Source organism: Apium graveolens, chromosome 9 (genome assembly GCF_009905375.1).
Source record: "Apium graveolens cultivar Ventura chromosome 9, ASM990537v1, whole genome shotgun sequence".
NCBI classification, from domain to species: Eukaryota; Viridiplantae; Streptophyta; class Magnoliopsida; order Apiales; family Apiaceae; genus Apium; species Apium graveolens.
The window spans coordinates 215,557,696-215,584,302 of NC_133655.1; the positions used below are offsets into that span (position 1 = coordinate 215,557,696).

At 33.4% G+C, this 26,607-nt stretch overlaps 2 protein-coding genes across 3 annotated transcripts; both read left to right on the forward strand.

Annotated features, from left to right (window-relative positions):
- The first annotated feature begins 9,007 nt into the window (after positions 1–9,007).
- On the forward strand, positions 9,008–9,577 carry LOC141685937 (uncharacterized). The gene has a single exon (XM_074491012.1). It carries the CDS (start codon positions 9,008–9,010, stop codon positions 9,575–9,577), a length of 570 nt encoding a protein of 189 aa, XP_074347113.1.
- A 4,365-nt stretch (positions 9,578–13,942) lies between these two features.
- On the forward strand, positions 13,943–25,364 carry LOC141687157 (uncharacterized). Of its 2 annotated transcripts, XM_074492337.1 has the most exons (7): positions 13,943–14,106; positions 15,249–15,341; positions 15,981–16,115; positions 16,185–16,274; positions 17,260–17,409; positions 22,269–23,878; positions 24,095–25,364. In XM_074492337.1, exons 1-7 carry the CDS (start codon positions 14,044–14,046, stop codon positions 24,984–24,986), a joined length of 3,033 nt encoding a protein of 1,010 aa, XP_074348438.1. In that variant the 5' UTR covers positions 13,943–14,043; the 3' UTR covers positions 24,987–25,364. The 2 variants fall into 2 exon arrangements, with proteins under 2 accessions (XP_074348438.1, XP_074348439.1); XM_074492338.1 differs by lacking the exon at positions 13,943–14,106 and having other exon boundaries at positions 15,316–15,341; positions 15,994–16,115.
- The last annotated feature ends 1,243 nt before the right edge of the window (positions 25,365–26,607 follow it).

Sequence of the window (26,607 nt, forward strand, 5' to 3'; positions counted from 1 at the left end):
ACCGGGATTCTAGTCGAAATCCAGGTCGTGAATCCTGCTCGAAATCTTTCGAGCAGGCACCCGAAAATAACGGGTATAAAAGACCAGAATTCAGGTCGAATTTCAGGTCGTAAATTCTGCTCGAAATCCTTCGAACAGACACCCGAAAGTTACGGGAATAACAGAACTGGATTGAGGTCGAAACTTAGACCAGGAATCAGGTCGAATCAAACAAAACATTTTTCAAGTATGGGGTTTAAAAACCTAGACTAAAATCCAGGTCGAAGAATCGACTAGGATCCTGGTCGAAAACCAGGTCGTGAATCCTAGTCGAAATCTATCGACCAGGAAGCAAGAGATATCAGAGAAATTTCGAACTAGATTCAGGTCGAGGTTTCAACTAGGATCCTGATCGAAATCCAGGTCATGAATCCTAGTCGAAACCTCAAGACCGGGAATAGAAACAAGGGTAAATATTCGACCTAAATTTTATGGAAAATTGCAGGAAAATAAGGAAATTTCTCGAAATATTTTCTGAAAATGTTAATATTTTCAAAAATAAGGAATAAATCCAGAAAATTAAGGATTAAATCCCGAAATTAAGGGAAAAATCCCAGAATAAAGGGAAAAATTCCTTGAAATTAAGGAAAAATCCCAGAGTTAAGGAAAAAAATTCCTGAAAATTAAGATAATTCATGAATGAAAGGAATAAAAGTAAATCGTTGTAAACGTGTAGGTCGCTCCACACTTTATGCAAAACGATACCCTGTAAGGGAATAAATGAACTTAACTTTCACGAAATCTTATACGGTTTCCGAAGCTCCAAGGATCTGGTGATTATCGTTCTTGGAAGAGATCGTTCGAGATCCAGCTCTCTTCTAAGCGTAAACTTGGCTTTGTCAACGGAACAGTTGCTCGAAGCACAACGAATGAAGCTGAAGCTACACAATGGGATACTTGTAATAATCTGGTAATTTCCTGGCTTCATAACAATCTATCTGAAAACATTAAGCAGTCTGTGTTATTTGTCAACTCTGCTCATGATATTTGGTGTCAGTTAGAAAGGCGTTTCTCTATAACTAACGGATCTAGAAAATACAAGTTAACTAAGGACTTGTTTTCCTTGAAACAAAGTAACTTGTCTATTTCTGAGTATTATACTGCCTTGAGTAGCCTATGGGAGGAAATTGAATCCATAAATGGCTTGCCCACACTTACTACTATCACCCCTGAGATTGCTAATTTTTTAGCTGCTATTAATACCATGAAAGAGGAAGCAAAATTGTTTCAATTTCTAAATGGTCTTGTCGATAAGTACGGGGCTCAATGTAGTCCATTGTTGATGATGACTCCCCTTCCAACTGTTGAAATGGCATGTTCATCCATTCAACAAGAGGAGGCCCAAAGGGATGTTTTACATAACACTGATAATTATGTTGTTGAAGCTTCTACTATGTATAGCAGTAGATCTGGGGAAAGATTTGTTGATAAAGGAGTGTGCACGGTGTGTGGAGTAAAGGGTCATTCTGGAGAAAGATGTTGGACTATTGTGGGCTACCCTAAGTGGCACCACAAGCACAAAAAATTAGCTGCTAAAGGGACATCAAAACCCAATGCTCATAGAACCAACTCTGCACGGATGAGTAACAATGTTCAGAGCTCGTTTGGGAGAGATGATGTTCACATCACTTCACAGCAATTAGAGCAGCTATTAAAATTGCTACCTGGCAAACATAGTGAATCTGGAAGAGGGTCGGAAACTGATGTAGAATTGGAGTGTGGATTTTCTGGCATGGTGTCAAGTTGTATGCTGGCAAAAGGGTGTGGAGATTGGATCATGGATTCTGGAGCAAGTGACCATATGACAGCTGATCTGAGTCAACTGAACAATGTCAAGCCATCACCACCTCATTACACAATCAACTTACCTACAAGAGCAGCCACAGTCATTTCACATGTTGGTGATTTACAGTTGTCAAATGGCTTGAAGTTGTTGAATGTCCTGTATGTTCCTCAGTTTCAACACAATCTTATGTCTATACACAAGCTGGATAAGGATAACAACTGTGAAGTACTATTTCATCATGCTACATGTACTATCCAAGATGCTATCACAAAGAAGCCTCGAGCCCTTGGATAGGTTAGAGATGGTTTGTATTATCTGGTGACCGTGCCTACATCCCACAACAGTTGCGACTCCAGCCCTGTAATTTCTTATTGCCTTGTTGTTGATTCAACTAAAACCAAAGGTTACAATCTCTAGCATCAGAGATTTGGGCATGCTTCAGTGTCTACTCTGCAAAGGATAAATCACATTAAACCCCTCACTGTTGGTGCTACTGAGGTATTTGTAACTTGTCATCTGTCAAAATTCACAAAATTGCCCTATCTTGTTAGTTGTTCTCATGCTAGCAATGTGTTTGATCTGATACACATAGACACTTGGGGTCCCTATAAAGTCTGTACTAGGTCCAAATATAAGTATTTTTTGACTATAGTAGATGATCATAGCAGAATGACTTGGTTGTTTCTTATGATACTTAAGTCTGACTTTCTGCAAACATTTGAGAAATTCTGTATTCATGTCTGTAACCAATTCAGCAAGGCTGTTAAGATTTTAAGAACATATAATGCACCAGAATTTGTTGATAGCAAGTGCAGGCAATTCTATGACACAAAGGGCATTGTCCATCAAACCTGATAGGGATAAATAAATCCTGATTACATAATTAAATATTACAGTTTGGGCTGCAAGGCCCAATAAGAAGATGTATAACATTCAGACCAAAAAGGTCAACACATTGATCAGGCCTGATGGACCAGATCAGGCCAGATGGAACAAAGAAGGCCCAAAAACCCTGTATATTAATTAATTTTGTAATTAATTAATAAGGGAAAAATCAACTATTGAGAAGAGTCCCAATAAGGATATAAATCCTTGCAGATTAGCCTCAAGGGGACCTAAAAGGATAAGGAATCAGTTTCCTACTATCTAGGACTCCAAAGTCCATTCTAATTATGAGACTTGCCCACCAAGTCTCCTATATCAAGTCCAATTCAAGGACCACCAATAGGATCATATATTTAACAATTTGCCTCCTCCACAAAAATAACTAAACATACAAACAATTTTAACCAGTCAATAGGCACTCGTCCAATACTTTTAGTTTGGTTCATAGATTAACAAATGACCCATTTGTATCAGTTATATCGGTTATTGCAAAATAAATTTGTTATGGTACAACACGTAAAAAGAGGATTTAACATTTTAGTGTACGATAATATCAATCATAGATATCAAGTATAAGCGTGTGACTATATTATGGTGAAAATTTAATTTGGATCCTAGACACTCAATATACACGGACGACTTAGTAGCTATAATTTCATGGATCCAGATGAAATTAATTTGGAGAATTTGAGATTAAAATCTAGAGCTTTAGGCCACATCAGGTTGAAATGTTTTAAAGGTTAGTTATTAGCTGTTGTACGAGTAGATCCTAACAAATGCATGTATCTAATTGCTTACGCGGTTGTTTGGACTGAAAATTTTGATTTTTTGAGTTGGTTTAGAAGTTTGTTAATTGTTGATTTCGATATTTGATATGGTTTAAACCGGACTTTAATTAGTGATAGGAAAAAATGTCCAATCCAAGTAGTAGAGAATATGTTGCCTGCAGCAGAACATAGGTTCAATTTTTTTGACATATGCATGACAACTGTAAGCAGAAATATAGAGGTAACTTTTTAAAATATAAGCTATGACAAGCAGTTAGGGCAGCTAACATGGAGTCATTTCAATATGCAATGAAGATATTAAAACTGCAAAATGTTGGAGCTTATGAGTGGTTGAACAAGGTTCCACTAAACCACTGGTCTGTAGCTCATTTTAAGACAGAAAATAAGTGTGATATTTTGTTGAATAACATGTGTGGGTCTTTTAATAGAAATATTATATCTACAAGAGAACATGGTTTTTTGTTATGTTAGAGGACATTAGAGAATTCCTAATGAGGAGGTTGTAGACTAAGTCATACCAAATTCATAAGTGGGATAAGAGATTCACACCAAAAATTTACCAGCTGATTGATAAGTTCAAAAAATGGAGTTGAGGGTGCTATTTAGCTTATGCAGATTACAATGAATTCGAGGCAACGACTATTAGTGATACTAAGTATGTAGTTAATTTAAGTGAAAAAACTTATTGTTGTAGGAGATGGTATTTAATGGGGATCATGTGTCATCATGCTATATCTGGGATTATAGAATGAGATACAATGTTGATAAATCTGTGAATAACAGTTATATAACTACAAACTACATGAAATGTTACTTTGGAATTGTATATCCTATTTGTTAAATATATGATTCTATTGGGTCTTCCTCTAACATCTTAAGGTTTTAGATGAAGGCCCCAATAGGATCATATATAAATTTTATTCTCAATCACATCACTCCTGTGTTGTGGTTTGCTGTGTTTGTTGGGAAAAAAATGACTATATGTGTTTTATATTAATTTTATATTTTATTAGCATTATCCTTTTATATTCATTTGACATAATAATATTTTATAAATCTCATATGAAAAATAATTTATTGTAATTAAATAAATACACCCTCCGTCGCTAAATATATATTCATTTTGATTTTTGACTGGTCAACTTGATCAATTTTTGACTGAATTTATACCTATTATATAACTGACAAAAATAATTAAAATAATATCATTGGAAAATACATTTAGTCTATTTTAAAATGTAACTTGCATATTTGAAAAATAATTAATCAATAATGTTTATATTAATTCAAAAATTGGTCGATTAAACTTCTAGAAAAATAAAATGGAATGTAAATAAAGACGGAGGAGGTAACAAAAATTATTGATTTTATAAGATTATACCTTTTTTAAAATGTTATGATTACGTATAAACTTGATAAAAAATATTTTATGCTTCTTCTAGAAAATATGAAAAAATTTGACATGACATTTTATTAATAACTTAAAAAAATACATTGTTCAAAAAAAAAAAAATTTTTATCAAACAATATTACTCATCCAGTATTCAATAATCAATCATCCAGCAATTTTATTCATTGAGAAAAGATGGTTGAGATTTAACTAATGACCTATAATACTCAGATTCCATCTATAGGTCTGGAGGTACAGGGTTTATGTGTCCAAGTAAGCAAATGTTATGGTTAAGGTATTAATAACTATTTTTTTTAAAAAAAATAATTTTAAAAGTATGCCAGCTATATACAAGAGTTATTTTAAAATATAATTTCAATAAATTATGCGTATTATAGTTTTGCATTAATTACATTGAGCAACAATTTGATCCCTTATTTTTGATTTAAAATGTCGTGAGCCAAAAATGTACTAAAAAATTATTCTATACTAAAATTTAAAAATTAACTAAGAATCATGAATTACCACTCACCTTTGTGAGCGTATTACAATAACCTCCAAATCCCATTTATGTTGTAGGCAATATTAATACTCAAAACCTAAGTAATAATCTCAAATTACCACTCACCTTGTGAGTGTATTAGAATAATCAACAAGTTCCAGTTTCATCGGACGACAAACCCAAGAGAGTCATAATATATGTAACTAAATTTAAAAAAAAAATAAAACATATATTATGATGTCTTGTATAAGCACATTAACGTTCTATGTTAAAAGTGGACTCCATTCTATTTTATTTTACAAAGTTCAAGATCGAGACTTGTATTGCAAATTTTATTTTAATTGTATTATGTGCTAAAAAAATTGTTCATAAGCAGTAAAATAAATATATTTGAAGACATCTATATTCACAACTAAATTTATAATAAAATAATGAATTATTCGGTCATATTTTGATTTTTTTTCATAATAAATCAATTCTATTGTATGTAATGCTAAAGATATTAAATTGGATATCAAAATACATTTCCAAGTGAGGTGAATGATTGACATGATTATTTGTTTGACATTTTTTATTGATAAAATTTATCTGAATGTGTAGATTTTTTATTATTATTTATAATTGCATTATAATTAATAAAATCATGACACGTGATATTGGAGCCTCAATATATTTGGGCCCTTTTGTGACATTTGGCATTTTTATTTTAATTTTTTTATAACAGTATTGTTGGGACTCAAGATATTTGGATCGTTTTGTGACATTTGTCATTTCTATTCTAATTTTCGTTATAAAAGGATTGTCGAGAAATTCAAAATGATTTCCAACATTATTCACGAATGCTTGAATATTGTAATTTAATTGATTTAGTGGGGTTGAACAACTTTTTTTGAAACCGTACATGTAGGGTTGAACATCTTTTTTGTGAAACTGCCCGTGCTGACCAAAAATTGAAAACTAAATAATTTCAATACTGTTTCGTTTTACCAAAAAAGACTAAATAAAACCAAAAAGAATATACTAATATGTCCATCATATGTACTAGTTTGAATGCGTGAAATGCACGTGTCTTATTAATATTTAATTATTTTTATAATATTTAAATATAATACTCCGTATTATAAATTTTATACTTAAATATAAATTTAATTTAACAAAACTTATATATAGAATTACTATTTTAATATATTTTAAGTATGAATAATAAATTTAAGTTAATAATGAATAATATATTAAAAATTAATCGTCATATAAATATAATTTAATTTGAAGTACACTTTGTTCGTCCTTATCATTTCTTTATGGTTTTCATTTTAGGATGTCCGTATCATTTCTTTACACTTTAAAACTTTTTAAAAATAATAAAATTTTATAATATAAAAATTAACTGCATCCCCTATATTTCTACACTATAACAGAAAAAGGCCCAGGGGATTCGTGCGGAATCGATTCTTAGAAATTAAGTTGTCGTAGGGGCGAGGAATTGCCCTAGTGAGTAATGCGAAACGAGCTACTCCCCAAAACTGCCTGCCCATAGGTCGCGACACGAAGTTCATTACCTTAGCCGGATCTCTTTGGTGCCACCTAAATGGTAGGTAGACGGCGTATGTATGACGTTTGGAGGGAATCATCATACGAAATCTATGATGGTGCTTTTCCCATGGCCCAGAAGGTATTATGCTCATAAAGCCCACTTTGAATACATTTTAAAGAAAATTGAGCAGATTTCCGGCTGTTTTCTAGATTGAAGTAGCCCTTGCTTCTTGTGAACGACTCCTCTCATCGTTCGAAGCCCAACTCCAACTACTTTTTCTTAAGGTAGGTACTTTTTTCGGCTTAAATAGGGGATGCTCGCTTCTATTTAGTGTCATGTTTTGCTCAAACAAAGAAGAGTCCGATTCAGTCTGAATTCAACCCTAAATGTGCCTATAAGGGCTTATTATTTGGGCACGCTTTATACATTAAATATTGATTAATCCCCCCGTTTTATTCACTTTTCTTATTTTTCACCACTAATTCATACTTTTTCTAAACTTTGGTACCCAACCGAAACACCCGATGAGTTATATACTTAAAATGAATGTAAAAAAATGGGTGGGGACTGAAGGAGTGTTTAATATCTACAAAATATTAATAAAATAAAATAAATATGTTTAATATGTTAACTAATACTCCATGTGTCCTAGTTTTAGTATCCACCTTCTTTTGTCCCCAAATAATGATCCAATTTGATAAATAAGGTATATAAAAGATAAAAGTTGTTGTACTAATTTTAAATTATGGAAAGTATCATTATATTTAATTTGATAGAATAAAATGTGGATTTAGATTGATGAACTAGATAAACCGGATAGATGGAGTACATGTTGTTGGCAAAATTTGTAACAGAGATTACATAATAACCTTAATAATATTGTTTAGTACATGTTATTTGTAAGATTCTCACCCTAAAACTTATTTATAATAACTTTAAAATTAAATCATAAAATTCTCATCAAATTAATTTTAAATATCAAACAATGGGTTGTAACGAAAAATGATAATCAGAATTAAGGATTAACCAAAATATAAATGTATCATGTTAGATTATTATAATTCATTATAATATAAATTATATATATATATATGTGGGGGCGGTGAGATGCACATTTTAAAAGCTGATTTGATTATCTTCCTAGTTATATAATATATTTGGATGATCTGTTATTAATTCAAGTATTTTAGTCAAAGCCCAGATATTTAACAATCCATTTAAACGATGTATCCAACATTTTTTGTACAAAGACCAATATTTTCTTAAAATAATTAGGAGAGAACAAAATTTCTTTTAAAAAATTCATCATTTAACTAAAGAGTACGTAAGAATGTTTTTGAAAATTTAAATAATTAAATGTTAAATTTGAAAAGTAAGAAAAATTGTTGGAATATTCTACATTTGGAATTTTTCATTACTGTTAATTTTACTACTTTGTTTGTAGTGAGTAAAGGGCAGTGTAGTATTTTCACATTGTTTTAGTCTGTGGCTCTATATAGCCGAGAACTCAATTCTGTTGTAACTAACTTCTTCATTTTCCAAACTTTCACATTCACAAGATCCCTCTCTCTCTCTTTTATCTCTCTAGTTTACATCTTTATCTCACAAGCAATTCAGAGATCAAATGCAATTTATCAATCATTAATCAGGTACAAAGAACAAGAGTTTTGAATCACAGATTGTAACATGGTATCAGAGCGAGTGTCTATGATCTGTTTGAAGTTTTGCCGCTGAGTTTATCGGTTCTTGATCTTTGGTCGACTCAATCGTAAGATTTTTCGATTGACTATTTGTCTATATTTGTTCTTGATTCCATTCGTGATTGATTCACTTCTTTACTGGTGGTTTTGCTTCAGATTATCTGCATATCTGATATTGTTAGATTAGTTTGCTTGTTATTAGATCATATAAAGTGTGATTTGTTGAATTTCTTTGAATGGATCTCAATCAAGATCCAAGTTCTGTGTATTTTGTTCATCCTAGTGATAACACTGGCCTGAAGTTAGTTTCAGTGCAATTTAATGGATCGAATTATACTAATTGGAAACGATCTATGATAATTGGTTTGACTGCTAAGAATAAGATGGCGTTTGTGGATGGTTCTTTGGAGAAACCTTTTATAACTGATGATAGTTATAGAGCTTGGTCTAGGTGCAATAGTATGGTAATTGGTTGGTTGATCACTGCGTTAGATCAACAAATTGCTGCTAGTATCTTGTACGTAGATACTGCTAGAGACATTTGGCTAGAACTTGAAGAGAGATTTGGACATGCCTCTTCTGCACAATTGTATGCTTTACAGCAAGAAATTTCTGATTCTAGTCAAGATAATCTACCGATTGCTGAATATTATACAAAGCTTAAGAAGACATGGGATGAAATTGACAATTTGAGTCCACTCCCTGTGTGTGAGTGTTCCAATTGTACATGTACTTTGTCTGCAAAGTTTCTGAAAATGCAGCAAGATCAAAGACTGATGTTCTTTCTTATGAAATTAAACAACAATTATTCTAATGTGAGATCAAATATTTTGATGATGGATACTCTGCCTTCTTTACCACAAGCATATAGGATGTTGTTGCAAGAGCAGAGACACAGAGAGATTAGTAGAATTGTTCCGAATATTGTTGAATCTACAGATTTTGCAGCATAAAAGAGAACTTATAATAACAGATTTGGAGGATTTAATTCTAACAACAAAACTGGTTATGTGCTTCCTCAGAAGGTTGATGGATCTCAATTTTTTGGTAATAGAAAAGGTCCAAGTAGTAAGTATTTTTGTGATCATTGTAAGATGGGTGGTCATACCATTGACAGATGTTATAAGATTCATGGTTATCCACCCAACTTTAGAGGTGGACAGTTGAAAAGATTTGTTAATTGTGCTACTATTGAAGATGATAATCTAGAAGTAAGCAATCAGGTTGGATCTGGAGAATCAGGAAATTTGGTTTCTTCAGGATCTGGAAATGCTTCTTACATCAGCATGGAGCAGTACAATCATTTACTGAGTTTAATCAACACTAAGACTAAGGATCATGAAGTTGGAAGCAGTTTTTTCGGGAAATGATTATTCCAATTACTTAAATGGAAATGCATTGCTTGCAGGCACTTTGTTTACTGGTATTCATTGTTTGCTTTCTGCCACTACACAAAATGAGTGGATTTTAGACAGTGGTGCTTCTGACCACATGTGTTATGAGATTTCTTCTTTTGACTCTTATACACAGATTGCTGATACTTTTATCACTGTACCTGATGGTTCTAGAGTTGTGGTCACTCATGTTGGAACAGTAAGACTTACTGATTCCATAATTCTCCAAAATGTATTGCTCGTACCTGGGTTTAAGTTCAATTTGATATCTGTGACTAAATTGTGTCAAGATAGTGATCTCTCGGTTTAATTTACTCCTGACATGTGTTTCCTACGAGATTCATCAAAGGGTTTGTCAACAATTTTTGGTAAATTGAGGAATGGTTTATACATTGCTGACACAAGTCTCTTTATCAAAGGACCACTACCTTTGTCTCTTTCATCTTCAGGTCATCATGCAGGAATGGCAAATTGTGGATCTGATTCTTCTTCTGGTACACATACTGAATCACCTTCTCTTAAATTGGCCAAATTGCTTTATTTGAGATTAGGACATATTGCTTTTTCAAAAATGTCTTTGATACAGCCTGATTTAGATGTGAAAGGTTTTTCTAGCAATTATATATGCTCTATTTGTCCTGCTGCCAAACAACATAAATTACCCTTTTACTCAAGTGTTACCAAGACAACCAGAATTTTTGAGCTGCTTCATGTTGATGTGTGGAGCCCATACAGTACTGTGACACATCAAGGTTTTAAGTTCTTTCTCACTATAGTTGATGATTTCAGTAGAGCAACTTGGGTATATTTGATGGCTAATAAATCTGATTCTGCTGACAGTTTGCAAAATTTTGCTTTGATTATAAAGAATCAATTTTCTGCTAATATAGCTCACATCAGAACTGATAATGCTAAGGAGCTATGTTATGGTTCTATTGTGAATTTTTATAATTCTCATGGTATATCTCATCAAACTAGCTGTGTAGAGTCTCCTCAACAAAATGGAATTGTTGAGCGGAAACACAAGCATCTTTTAGAAGTTACTAGATCTCTTCTCTTTCAGTCAAAGGTTCCTATCAAGTATTGGGGTGATTGTGTGCAATGTGCTTCCTATCTTATCAATAGAATGCCAATGCAATCTTTTCATAACATGTCTCCTTATGAGATCATCTATTCTAAGAAACCTGATTATTCTTTATTGAGGGTGTTTGGTTGTCTTTGTTTTGTCTCTACTATTCATCAGAATAGAACCAAACTACAACCTAGGGCTCAACCTGGGGTTTTTGTTGGTTATCCTTTATCTCAGAAAGGTTATAAAGTTTTGAATCTTTCCACAAATCAGATCATTGTTTCCAGAGATGTAATTTTTCATGAAAATAATTTTCCTTTTCACATGCCAGTTCATTCCTTTAATTCTAATATATCTTTCTTTCTGCCAGTTTATTCTCCAACTCCTGAAACTTTTGATGATTTTCCACTTCCTGACATTTTTCATCAATCTTCTTCTCATTTTTCTAATGCACCTTCAAATGAATCTGACCATTCTCATTCACCTGTTCTGAGAAGATCCACCAGAATACCTCAGAAATCAACACTGTATAATGATTTTATCTGCAATTCTGATCCAGTTTCTTATGTTGAAGCTTCTAAGCATGATCATTGGAATATTGCTATGCAACTTGAACTGGATGCTCTAGCCAAGAATAACACTTGGTCTGTTGTTCCTCTACCTAAAGGAAAAAGAGCGATCGGTTGTAAGTGGGTTTTTAAAACCAAACTTAAATCAGATGGAACGATTGAGAGGTACAAAGCCAGGTTGGTCGCCAAGGGTTACACACAGAAATATGGCATTGACTTTCAGGAAACCTTCTCTCCTGTAGTCAAAATGGCTACTGTTAGGTGCATTCTGGCCTTGGCCGCAAGTAACAATTGGAAGCTCTATCAGTTGGATATAAACAATGCATTTCTTCATGGAGATCTCCATGAAGAGGTGTATATGAGGTTTCCAGAAGGAGTACCTAATCCATCTAATTTGGTTTGCAAGTTGAATAAATCCTTGTATGGTTTAAGGCAAGCTAGTCGACAGTGGTTCTCCAAACTGCATCATGCTCTATTGTTACAAGGATATAGACAGTCTAAGAATGATTATTCTTTATTTCTCAAAGGATCTAATGCAGACCTTACCATTGTGGCTGTCTATGTAGACGACATCACATTAACTGGTAACAATTTAGCTGCTATTTCTTCTCTCAAACAGTATTTGGATGTCACTTTTAGCATAAAGGATCTTGGTCTTCTACATTTCTTCTTGGGTCTTGAGGTTAATTACATACCTGAGGGTATCACCTTAACTCAAGGAAAGTTTACAAAGGAGTTGTTGACTGATGCTGGACTGATGGATTCTTCTCCTGTTGCTACTCCCTTACCTCTCCATCTGAAACTCACCGGAGATTCTGGTCCTTTGTTTCATGATGCTGGTTTATACCGCTGTTGGGTTGGTAAATTGAACTTTCTTTGTCATACTCGTCCTGACTTATCTTTCACAGTTCAAACACTCAGTCAATTCATGAGTCAGCCCCGTGTACCTCATTATGAAGCATTACTTCACACTCTTCGTTTTGTGGCTGGTACAGCTGGGCAAGGTATTCTCCTCAAAGGTGCCTCTAAGCTTACTCTTCAAGCTTTTTCGGATTCCGATTGGGCTGCTTGTTTGGATACTCGTCGTTCTGTCACAGGGTATGTTATTCTCCTGGGTAAGTCTCCAATTAGTTGGAAAAGCAAGAAGCAATCTACTGTTTCTCGTTCTTCCTCAGAAGCAGAATATCGAGCCATGGCAGCTGCTGCTTCTGAGGTCACTTGGCTCGTTCGTTTGTTGACTGAATTTAGTGTTTCTGATCTCTGTCCTGTTACCTTGCACTGTGATAATCAGTCCGCCCTTCATATTGCCCGTAATCCCGTCTTTCATGAACGTACAAAACACATTGACATTGATTGTCATTTCACTCGTGACAAGGTACTCGAAGGTCTTCTTCAGCTCACTTATTTGTCCACTCAATCTCAACTAGCTGACATGCTCACTAAGGTCCTTCCTTCTGCACAACTATCTGATCTCAAGTCCAAGCTTGGGATGTTTACACCTCCTCCAGCTTAAAGGGGGCTGTTGGAATATTCTACATTTGGAATTTTTCATTACTGTTAATTTTACTACTTTGTTTGTAGTGAGTAAAGGGCAGTGTAGTATTTTCACATTGTTTTAGTCTGTGGCTCTATATAGCCAAGAACTCAATTCTGTTGTAACTAACTTCTTCATTTTCCAAACTTTCACATTCACAAGATCTCTCTCTCTCTCTTTTATCTCTCTAGTTTACATCTTTATCTCACAAGCAATTCAGAGATCAAATGCAATTTATCAATCATTAATCAAGTACAAAGAACAAGAGTTTTGAATCACAGATTGTAACAAAAATCAAAACATCCACCATTTAGGAGCAAATATCCAAAATAGTGATTGCAAGATGTTCCGTCCAAAATATTTACGGGAACACACGTCTTATATGAGTTTTTAAAAATTATTAAAAAGTACGCATGTTCACATGTGCATTCACTTTTATTTTTTGGTGAACATGCATATTCCGCTAAAAATTAAAAGTAAACATATTTTTTATTTCAAAAAAAAAGTAAACATATTTTTATAATTTTTAAAAACACGAATATGCATCCTTAAAATATGTTATTTTGATATTCTTTCCAATCATAATAGCGCACATGTAAAAGTAAGAAAAAGAAAATACATTTTAAATATATCAATTATAAAAAGTACTTAAATCTTTTGAAAATGTTAAAAATCTTATATAGATAAGTTTATAATTTATCGATAAATTCATAAATAATCATTTTCTCCCATTCCTGTCTCATTTTATGAAAGTAGCTAGGCGGTGAATGTCCTCTTTTATTAAGGCGGGAAACGAGAGAGGGAGAGATATAGAGAGAGAGCAATAACATAGGGGGAGAAAATCCAGAGGAAAATGGACGGAGATGCCTCGAAAAACGAGCTCCAGGAGCTTCTCGAAGCCATTAGATCATCCGAGGTAAGCTTTATACACCTTTTCATTTCATTTTTTAACTTTCATTTTCAGGTTTTATATTTCGATTTATATGTTTTCGATTAGGTTTTTCACTTAATGGACTTGAATAGATGATAGACATCTTTATTCAGCTGTGTCGATATATTTTAGCTACGATTGACTATGTTTCGGGCTCAATTTCAGTGTTTTTGTGATGTATTTTAGTACTCTTAACTGTTTGTTTTTGTGTTTATTTGTTGAATCTGTTTCCTGTTCGGGAGGCTCGCATGTCGGGCTATTAGCTCAGTGGTAGAGCGCGCCCCTGATAATTGCGTCGTGTTCATTACGAGAATGTGTAGGTGTAGTAAGTGAAATGTAACAACTAGATTTAAAATTAGATGTATATATTGTTCAGTTAGTTGTTTAATTGGTCACGAAATTATCAGATAAGTCAATAATTGTAGATTTTGATTTTTATCGTGAAAGGAGTAATGAACCAATTGAATCGGTTTCAGGTAGTTTACGAGTTTCAGTGTAGTATATGTGTATTGGGGGATGCTATATAAATATTAAATTGTTTGCAAAGGTGCACAAGTGAATTTTCGCTAGTGTAGTGGATTGGCATTTTGGTAATTTCAGTAGAACCTTTAAGAAAAGGTTAATAATTTATAATTTTTTCATGGTATATTCTTATTGCTTCATTTTTTGATGAATTGCCGTGGATCATGTTTAAACCTAAGTCCTATAATTCTTCTAATATAAGATCAGCAACATGCTTAACAGCCGGGAAGTCCCTGTAATTAAATTCTTGCTTGACCATCTCTAGCCTCGCCTACTTATATACTAATACTTGGATGGACAAGTGGTAAAGGAATTGCACGCATTAGGTATTCTTTCCTGCAGCACTGGTTAACTGACCATTTAAAATTTAGGAAGCGGTGGGTAGTGAATATTGTAGTCATGCTAAGGGTTTGTGCATACTGATATTTTTAAAATGATTTGGTCTATATGTACACATATCTGTTGACTACTAATAACATAATTGCTTCCTCCAGGTGCTCACGCTGTCCATTAATATCTCATTTAGAGCTTACTTAATGTTTCATCTGAAGTTTAAGATCATGCATTATGCAATATCTTATTAACTTCAAGTTTCTATCTTTCAGGTTGTTGAAAGTTGTGCTCAACTGATTACTAAACTTGCGAATTTAGACATAAATGAGGAAACTGAACTAAACTCTCTTGTGGAATCTCTTACAGTATCAAGTTACATCTTCAGTTTTAATTAATTTTATTCAATTTTTTCTTTGAAACAAGTACACATTCATATGCATATTTTGGTAGTATTTGCTATTGAAACTCATACATGGTGTACCAAGTCTAAAACAAGCAAGCTTAGGTGGATGTCAGCTTGTGAGAATTAATGGTGTGCGAGAAGCTAAAAGTGATTATTATACTCTGAAAAAATAATTTGCACTTTCAGGTACAGAGTACTTATAATCAATTGATCTCGATGTGTCTCGGAAAGATTTATTTTATAGCTTATTAGATTTTCAATTACATGTGAATAAATTCTGTTGTCTTAAAATTTTGATGTCAATGTACCGAAGAGGAATTGAAGGATCTGTACCTTATTTATAAGAAAATGATTCAGAGATGGAAACTAATAGATAAATGATAGGTATTTTATATATCAGTTAAGCACATAATGTCCAATACCCCCTAGTAATTTATTGACTGTGCATATCATACAAGTTTCAGATTATCGCTAAATCATCTCTTTGCTAGATAGCTATCTTCTGCTAGTTATTTTATACATGATTTTACCTGTTTTCTGATGTCTATATCCTTATGTACGATATTTGATTCTTACCAATGTTTCCTTAACATTAAAATGGATATTCTGGGAAGACTACGCCTGTCTTGACATTTCTCAGTGCATGTTGAACAAAAATATTTTGTATGTTGCCGCAAAATACCTAGATTCAGGAATTTCAAGATGTCCACATCAATATCTTGCCCTATGGACAAAGGTAGATTATGCTTTTTTTGAGAGTTTTTATTAAGCATGCATTCTTTATTAACTTTTATTCTATGTATAGGCATGTACATGGTGCAGGAAGCATTTAAAGATGACACTCATATCAACTGAGGAGTCTCAAGAGGAAGAACATTTTAGCATTTTCTTCCAGGTAAGAGTTGTTGAAACATGCTTGTCCTTTTTAGAGAAAGAACTCAACTCTTTGCTTGGTCCTTTCTCTCTGTTCAAGTGATTGATTAGTGTCTCATTTACTGAAATGTAATAAAATCAGTGCCTTTATGCACAATCGCAACATTGAATTCAGCTGTTTTTTGAGATCTTAAATTTGTAAGCCTCTAGGGATAGAGAGGCATAAACTTTCTGCCATTTCTAAAACACTATATATAAGAAGATTGGAGAAACAAAAACCTAAATTATAGAGAGAAGATGCAGCGGTAATTTGTCTCCTGCAATACATTTATGGAGATAAATGAGATACTGAACTTTCTATTTGGACATCCGGGTGTTTTAAATGTTGGTAACGTACGGACTTAAGTGACTATTACAATAAGAATATTAAAATGCGGGTTATATTGTTCTGAAAAAGAATTAAAGCAAGCAATTGAAAATTAAGATTTCAACTAAAGAACAAGAGGAAAAAGTAGTTTGAGAGGAAGTTTTAGATTTTGTTTCAATACATTAATTTGAAGAAGCAATGAGGAACTGTGATTCATTTATAGTAATTGCTAATTGTTGCCATATGAAATTTGCAATTTATTTTTACTGTTTTAGCCATGTCTAAAGTTGTAACAACTTACTTAACCTATTCCAAAATCATTCCCTATAGAAAATATGTTCACAAGGTTCTTCATCAAGCTAAGATACCATCCTTCATGTCTATTGGAGAACCTCTCGTTTTCTTATTAATATATATTCCTGTAATCAAATCTGTAAAATTTCTATTGTGTAATAAGCTTATTAATAAATAATTCGGGTTTAAAATTTCCTTTGTGTAATTGCGTACAGAGTATGTACTAGTGCAGAGCATCATCTTGCATCAGTCTCTAGTCCTAAAACATTAGTATACTTAAAGAAGGCATGTATACCATATTCAGAGACCTTAATTTGTTTCTGAGCTATTTAGCAACCCCTTTCAGCTGCTCTTGGATCTGCTAAAATACTCCGGTGATAGTTTCTCAGCTTTGGCAAGACGTCCTCTCTCTACTTCCAAGGCAGTGGTGATTATTATTGAGGAATTCAGCACTGAACAGTTAAGCTTGGCAAAAGAGTGCTTGTTAGAGATAAAGGTACCATATGTTTGCATTTAGTATTTAAGTATGAATGTGATAGTGTTTTCCTTAGAAGTAAGCTACCATCACTCTATGTAACGGGTACTTCAATTCAAATGCCAAATTTTATATACAATAAATATAAAATATAAAACCTCCATAAAAGAATAACCTCGTGAAATGAATAATTTTTTCTGGTCCCGGCTCGGGCAAATGTGCTTAATGAATAATCTCGCTAAATGCATTAACGATTATTTTTTAAGTCTTTATAGGCCAATGTAATATAAATGAATAATTACTATATTTCAAAAAATATGTTTGTATTTATATAATGTATGAATATTTGATCCAATAAATATTTTTTATAGGTCATGTTTTTCGAAAATACTTCTAAAGTTGATTGTTTTCTCCTCCCACAAAATTTATCTGATCGTTAATTATGTGCAATACATACATAGTAATCAAATACATGGTATTGCATTAATAACTAATCTAAAATAAATAAAAAATGAATGTAATTAAACATTACATAAAAATGTAACCATTGTAAATATTTAGGTATATCTAAACATAAAATGTATAAAAAATAATCTTGTCAAAACAAAATGTATAAACAATATAATTATAAGAAGAAAATCTATTTTTTTTTATCTAAATGAATTAATATTTAATTATTGATAAATAAATAATATATTCATTTATCAATATATAAATAATCTCTTTAATGAATATATATTTTTTGTCCCATATTTATCAAGATTTGATTTTTCATGAAATGTAGGTTTGGTTTCTGGTGATATACTCACCAGAATTTAGATGCTTAAACCAGTGACCGTATTACTAGAAAGTAAAGGGCTAGAAATTTATGCATGTAACTAGATGATGTTATTCTATGTAACTAGATGATGTTATTCTGTCTTGAGTCTTAGCTATTGACATGTTACTCCAACAATAAGTATATGTAGGCTGCTGCCTCTTTCACTTCAACTACACGTGTAAGAATGCTCAGTTATATTACATTTAATCAATTGAAAATATCATTTTATATATATAATATGAATATATATCAATAATTTGTATAATATATAATCATAATAATTAGAATAATTTTTTTTAAGATGAAAATAAAATTTAATTTTCTTAAATATTTAATATATATGAAAATATGATATAAGTTGATTAATTATAATGAAAATTGATGCGGAGCATAAAACAATTAAATTAGTTGTTAATTGTTTTATATTATTTGTTAGATTTAAATATGGTTGTAATTATAGTTATATTATATAGTTAGGAACATTCTAGATCATAGTTGTAGAATAAAATAAAGATTTGTATCCTTTATATAATTATGCTAGTAATATATTATAAAGATTTAGTTTTATTAGGAAATTACTTTGGCTCTCAAGTAATCAATTTAACATATATACTCATGTAATTTATCATTGAGTGGAGACGTATATGAGTTGATTTGATTGGATAAATCAGAGGAGTTATTTGTGACTCCACTGGTTTTGCTAAGATAGGTAATTTGTGGCTTGTTTAACATTTTCTCAACCTTGTCCTACTCCTACGTCAACAATAATATTGAAGAAAGATAAAAATAAGTAAGAAATGGTGAAATTTTTTTTTATTAAAAGAGGAAAATAAGTAAAATGGTGTGAGATTGTAGTAAATTATGACGTCATCAACATAATGAGAATGTTACATCAAGCATTAGTTATGTTAGCAATTTGATGAGAGATGACACCTAAGCACTAATTAGTGTACTTGATTTTCGTTATAGGAATGATTATCATCCATATAGGAATGATTATCATCTATCAAGAAAAGATAAACTCTTTTGTAATGTTATGTTATATTAGTACATATGTGGTGGTTCTATATGCAGATATGTAGAATGTTAAATTGAGTTGATATATCATTATTTATTTCATTTGGTTATGTATTCAAAGTGATAGGAACCTTTGTTCATAGAGATATGTACTAAAAGCAGAGGACTCACCAAAACACAAGCTTTTCCGACAAAGAAATCACGTAAGAAGATAGACCCTCTGATCCCGTTGCACAAGCCTCTCACTTTAGCTGAGGGTAGATGAAGGACCTGATGTATGCAACATTCCCTCTCTTTTGTAAAGAGAATTGGAGCCAAATTTCGACACGCCTGTAGTGCTAACGTTAAGATTTATTGCTAGGTATGCGCTTAGAGATATAGGAATAATATATGTGAAGTGTATGGTTTTAATGTTGTATACTTACAGAGAGAAATAAGCATGTCAATGGATCGGAGATCTATCCATAGCTAAATAAATGAATATGGATCCTTCATGAAAAAAATCTGAACTGTTAATGATCCTATCTGACAAAGACACGATCCGATAACGAACGAATATGAAGTTAATATGATCCGATCCAAAAATATTATATATATATATGCATTAAAATATATTATATGTAATATAATAATATTTTCAAATTTAAATTTGGATTTGTCATTGTATATGTCATAAATTTTATTAATTTTTTTAAACTTCTTTATTTTAATTAAACAAAAAAATTGTTATTTTTAATTTTTTTAAAACTGGTCAGATCTCTGATCCGATACTCCGAGATCCTAACATAATAGATATGGATCGGCCTAAAAAATCTGACTCCAGATTCAATCCGAATCCCAAAAAAAATAAATGAATTCAAATCCGCCCATTGACAGGCCTAAAAAGAAATATTGTGGTAATATTTGTAATCCTTTTTTTACATATCAGTCTCTTCTTCGTAGTCTTGGAGAATAAGATTCGTAAACATAAGCTTCTTATCGGTGTAAGTGTTTATACTTATATATGCCATGCGTTTACTCATGCTAATCTGATAAGTGATCGGATTAATGTATTGCGTTTAGGCTAAAGCTATTTGTTCTAGAGGCCTAGTAAGTATTATGTTATACACATCACTTTGTAATAACCAAAATACTAATCACGATAACCAAAATACTAATCACTATCATCCTTGTCTTTGGGCGCAATTAGCGATATGTATCATATAACTTTCTCTTAGATTTTGATATGATGTTGCTAAAGTTTAGGACCCAATAATTGGCAAGTCTTACTTGTCACTTTCTAGCTTAAGACCTGTAAGTAATATGTCATACATATCACTTTCATCATAATATTGATCATATGCATATCAGTTTTGCTCTCATAGTGATCGGATATCATTTAGACCTCAGGTCCAATAAGAAATGTCATACATATCACTTTCTTCATGATGTACGACTGGCTTTGGAGTTGAAACAATGTTATTAGTTGATGCAGGACAAATTTATTAAACAGATGATGAGCAATGAATTATACGAATCCCAAGAATTAAATCAATGTTATTCCCAAGAAAGTGTATAATCAAAGCTTCATATTATGTGGGGATTACAATGCTTATATAGGGATTAAAAAGGCTTTATTACAAATAAACTGCTTATTTAATAAACTCTTAGCCCCACATATTAAACCTATAGATAAATACATCAGTTATCTCTACACTAACTAAATATAACTAATTAATAACATGTAAATTGATTCTTTATTTCTGTTCCTCATTATCATGTATCTCTACACTAACTAAATATAAACTAATTAATAACATATAACTTAATTCTATATTTCCTTTCCTCATCATTAGTACCAAGAAGGATGTTTCCGGGGGTTTGAACTTGTGACCTAGCGGAAAATAAGTCTTCTTCACTATCGCGGTTTTAATATATCCTTACCCTTATTTGGAATTGACTTGTACAAGCCTCAAGCAAAGACATTGTGACAAGTCTAAGCTTCCACTTACAGATGTCACCTTCCTGTTCCCTGTATAGCATCACAGGACCAGCGCTCATGCTGTACATCCCGGGTCTGGCACTGATCCATGCCTCACAGCTTGAACATTCTCTTCACAACACCTAACGAACATGACAGTGTAGCTCAAGGCGGTGACCTGTCTTTTCTGCTTCATGGCCGTGGCTTAGCATATTATGACTGTGTTAATGCTACCTCAGGCCAGTTAGCTAACAGTTGATGGCCAGACCACAGTTTTTTTCAACCACAGCTAAGATTTTTTTTTCCATACTCGATACACATGTAAACATGCGAATTGAGGAACTTAGTAGGGCCTACAAACAAGAACCTATTAGAGTAGATGTGTTCCTGCTCGAGGCTTACCGCAGAGACTAAATTAGAGAGGGTAATTGCATACTACACGTGCAAAAGTTTAATCCTTAAATCTATTCATGCATGTATTTATGTAAACTCAAACAAAAGCATATTTTTTTTGGGTTATATATGTGCAAGAATATGGGGATTGGGGAGTAAGGAAATTAACCTCACCTCGATGAAAAGCATATTTTAAGTGTATATAAAGGTACTGGTTAATCATTATTCACATTTTTTTGTAGTATTAATCTTATCTTAGATGAATCCCGGGTGTGTATCTATCACATTAATTATGAGCCAGCGATTTTCTTATACCTCTTCATAACTGGAGTTTTACAGTTAGAAGTTATTATATAATCATGTATGTTGCAATTGATGACAGTGCAAGTAACGGACAATGAAAGTTTTTTTCAGTTGAAAAGATTTTTTATAGAAGTCAACTTCAGTTGCAAGAAGAGGACCTTGTTGCTTGTCTTGTTATTACGAATTATTTTAATATTGTTCTCAATTGCCTTAGCCAAAAGATTAGTAAGTTGATTGTCTGGGACACCAACCACGCGTCTATGTAAATTTAGTGCATGCTTTTTATATTTGTGAAAGATTCTTGTTCTGGTTAAGTGAACAAATTTAAAATTATGATATAGCGAGCTATTATACTTGCTAATTATATGCTTTTGTTCTGTTGAACAGAAAATTGAACCAGTTATTGGTTCAGAAGTACTGAAGGTGGTGTACAGTGTCCTTGATGCTGCCACACGACTATGCAAAGTCTATTGCAACTCTGTAGATTGGGATCTATATGACGAAAAAACAGAGCAAACTAGAGATCAAACAGATCCTGAAGAGCTTAATATTGCAGATCATACCATCAATATTACAAAATGTACTGTAGAAAAACTGTGTGAAGTGGGAATCATTGCTGGCAATGATGGCGGGAATCTGGTCAATTTACTGAACTTGTCTTGGAAAGGTGTGGTTTCACTACTTCAGCTTGGCAGGGGGAAGTTAGCATTAAAGGTGAATACAGCAGATATTATAGTTTCTCTGATTACTTTGGCCAATGACTCTTTGAGATGCGCAGCGCAGTCATGGTCTTGTCCTCTAAAAGAAAAAGTCACTGTGACGGAAGCAAAAAGGATATTCCTACCAGTCAAGTTCTATTTGATCAATGCTGTCAGAATTATTTCACACTATTCATCCCAAGCATTTATAGTATACAAAGACATTATACTCTGTGTTATAATGATATCAGCCTTTAAAATTTCATTGAGTAGAGAAGAACTCCTAAAATCGGCAGGTGAAGCTATGACCGAGCTTTTGGAGCCAACATCCTTTCATTTACTCAATTCTTTGTTAAATTCAGCTCAACTGAGACAGGAGCACAAGATTCAAAGTTTAGAATGGTTGTTTAGTCCCATAACTAGTTTTGAAATTGAGCTTGAAGATCCTAATCCTATGAGCAACCATATTGACTGCAATTCAATGGATGCAATATTTTATGTCAGCTGTGATGGCATGCCTGGGGCTCGGATACTGTCACTAGGCCGGCTTTCCTTATTTCTTGACCTTCTAAAAGGTTCTCCTGACCTGGAAGATGATTTAAGACTGGGGCTTTCCATTAAGCTCAAATGGTTAATAGATACTATAATTGATGTAGACATTTACCCTTCAATCCTTGTTTTGCAAATTCCTGTTTTATATGGTTCTGGGCAATCCCTGGAATTTTCATATAGGCCTATGTTTTTATCCATAATACATGCAATTAAAACCTTCATGGTTGTGGTATCCTCCACCCCTGCTTGTAAGGAAATAGTAGCTTTCCTGCTTCAAAACATCGTCCATCCACACTTCCTTTGTAGGGAGATTGTAATGGAACTTCTGTGCTTTATGGTGCGGCATGCGGAAACTGACATGGTCAATGACATTATCGATAAGCTTTGCTCAATTTTAAAGGTTGCTACAACTTCAGAATCAATTCTTATCCCTTGTAGCGGTCTCCGAATGTTAGCAAGATCAATCTGTGTACTCCTTGCTCACTGTTCACAGTCCACGGTAGATCTAGTATACCATTCAGTTATTGATAGTAGCAGGTCCAAGTCGTCGAGTATGTATGCAGCCTTGCTCATGGAAGAATTCCCCCTAAATTTGCTTACTGATAAGGTGAAGAGTGTTGCTACAGAAAAAATTATTACTGAATATTTTGGATTTGTGGATAGATTTGCTAATGATTCGTTGAGAGTTGGCATATCTGGTGTATTGTATACACCTGTCTCTGCTCTCTCTGCTGCTTTACAGTCGCTGTAAGTAATTTTCCTTCTACGACGTTTTGTCTTTGCTTAGAATAATATTGTGTTAAATGTAGTACACATCTGCTGTAGTGGAGTTGTATAAATTCAATTTGGCACTTTAAGAATTTATAATCAATTCCTCTGCAGCGTTTATTGGCCATTTTTTATAAGGAACAGTTGCATATATTTCTTAATAATTCTCTGATTCAATTTATATGATATTTTTAGCAAGATCAAAATTTCTGATACTGACATGAAGACCTTAAAGTTACTAGTTGCTGTAATTAACAAGTACAGAGACTCTGAAGGCAAAGTGAAGGACAATTATCGAGAGCTTTTAAGTGAAACTCTTGGGATTATCTCCATCATGAAGCATCTGTACGAGTCCGATGAGATGGAAGGAATCATTATAGAACTTAAAAACCTTTTTATCTCTGGGGAAACTGTATCAGATGATAAGTTGTCTCGGTGCAAACCAAATCTGGCTGTTTTCATGGCTGGTTTTAGTCACATTGAATTGGCAGAAGATGACAATTCCTCAAAGAGTGTAGCTGTATGGGAATTGTATAATATGCTACTGAGGGAACGTCACTGGGCATTAGTGCACCTGACACTCAAAGCATTTGGATATTTTGCAAGCCGAACTAATTGCAACCAGCTATGGAGGTTTGTGCCCCCAGATGCAGCCCTTTCATTTGATATAGATTCAGGCAAGGAGGCAAGTGAAGATAGATTTATGTCGGAATTGAAACGATATTTTGAGAAGGAGACTGCACATTTAGCATTCACACCCGCATCTGATCAGCTTGGGCTGCTTGTTAGAGAATCAAAACATCTACTCGAAAATGTTAAGAAGACACTACATACAGAACCAGATGCTATTTTATGTGACGAGATGGAGGTTGAAGGACAACATGCAAACAAAAGAAGAAAACTTCCTGAAGGCATTGGTAAAGGAGTGCAGTTGCTTAAAAGCGGATTGGAGATTATCGGTGATGGTATTTCAATGTGGCAGCAAAGTGATAACGAAAATTCAGACCTACAGAATAAGCTAGCAACTCATTTTGCCAGTCTTGAAGATGTAATTGGTCATCTGGTGGCCCTTTCTCGCTGCGATTAAGTTGCCAATTTGATCTATAGCTGTTGATGCACAGTTGTTATATTCTTCATACTTCAGAGTACATGGTACACCCTCACCCTCGGGGGTCTGTAGACTGTGCACAACGCTCTTATCTTTCTTGACAGGAATACAATTACAGGACCTTTTACCAAGTAAAATATGGATGATGTACGAAGTAGTAGTCTAATAGTAAATTGCAGTCATATCATGCCAGACTATATGTTGAAGCGAAATTTGTGAAGTGCTAATTACTCAATAGATTCGTTACTTGGGTCTTGGAGTGTTGATAACAGTAGTTGAACTTATCTTCTAGTATTGTGAATTCTGGTAGTTTGTCTTCAGAGAAGTTTAATTCCCTCGTCGAAGATATCCATGAGGTTTCAGGTTCTATTTACATGTAGTTTTTTTTTTTTGAAATTTAAAGAACTTGCATTAATCAATTAGAATCAGCAATAACAGCATCAGATATGAAAACAGGTGCAGTTCCCACCCATTCCTGAGAGCCTGACCTAGAATGTGTCGCTCTTGCTAGCAAGTGAGCAACGTCATTCGCAGACCTACTTACAAACTTTACCAGCACACTTTCAAAATGCTTAAATAAGCTATACAATCGTCAACAATTGTATGGAAATACGATTTCCCATGTTCACCCATGCACGCAGTAGCTAACAACTTTGCGTCCGTTTCAAAAATACACCTCTGAAAGCCCAACTCTTTACACCATGATAATGCTTCCTTTAGACTGATGGCTTCAGTCTCTCTCGGGTGCAACAGCATCTCCAGTCTCCTGTTTCGAGCTCGCAAAAAAGACCCTTGATCATCCCTGATTACACTGCCTACTCCACTGAAATTCAGATGAGAAAATGTGGCTGCATCAATATTTACCTTCACCCATCCTGGTGGTGGGTGGGGGGGGGGGGGGGGCACTCCGATCTCGATCTGTCACCCTTCGGTCTGCAATATTTTTCCGACTTTCCCCTAGAGCTTTTCTCCAGTCCTGCAAGAGATTCATAACATTCGCCTTCACCCCAAAAAGAGAGACATTGTTCTTATCCCATACCCATTTATTTACCCTGTTCCAAATACTCCAACAAAATAACCCGATTAAATAGTAGCCCTTTATCCTAATTTAATTGTCTCTTACAAAAAATATGTTTCTATACTTGTTCTTTTCAAAATTTATTGTTAAAATATTTTTACTATGGTAAAAATTCAATATAATACCTAATATATAGAACATGGTAGCCTACGTAAATATTATATTATATACGATAAAGTTCTATAGAAAATATGTGCAATATACCCTAACATTACTTGTATAAAAATTTCATGATTTAATAGCCTAATCCTACCTGTAACAACACTCATCTTTTACATCAGGGCTTGCAAATATGTCAGAAACGTGCAACGCCTTCCCTAGCTAATATTTTGTAAATTCAAAAACGTAATTGTGTGTAGAAGCCCCCAGAACAACCCTGCTGTATTTCATTCAAGTTGATTGTTTTCCAACCTTCACAGTTACAAAGTCAAAAATAAACAATCACCCCTTTCATCTGTCCTAGTTATTTGTTTTCATCTCATTGATTAACATATTTGAATTATATTCTATATCTACTTAGTG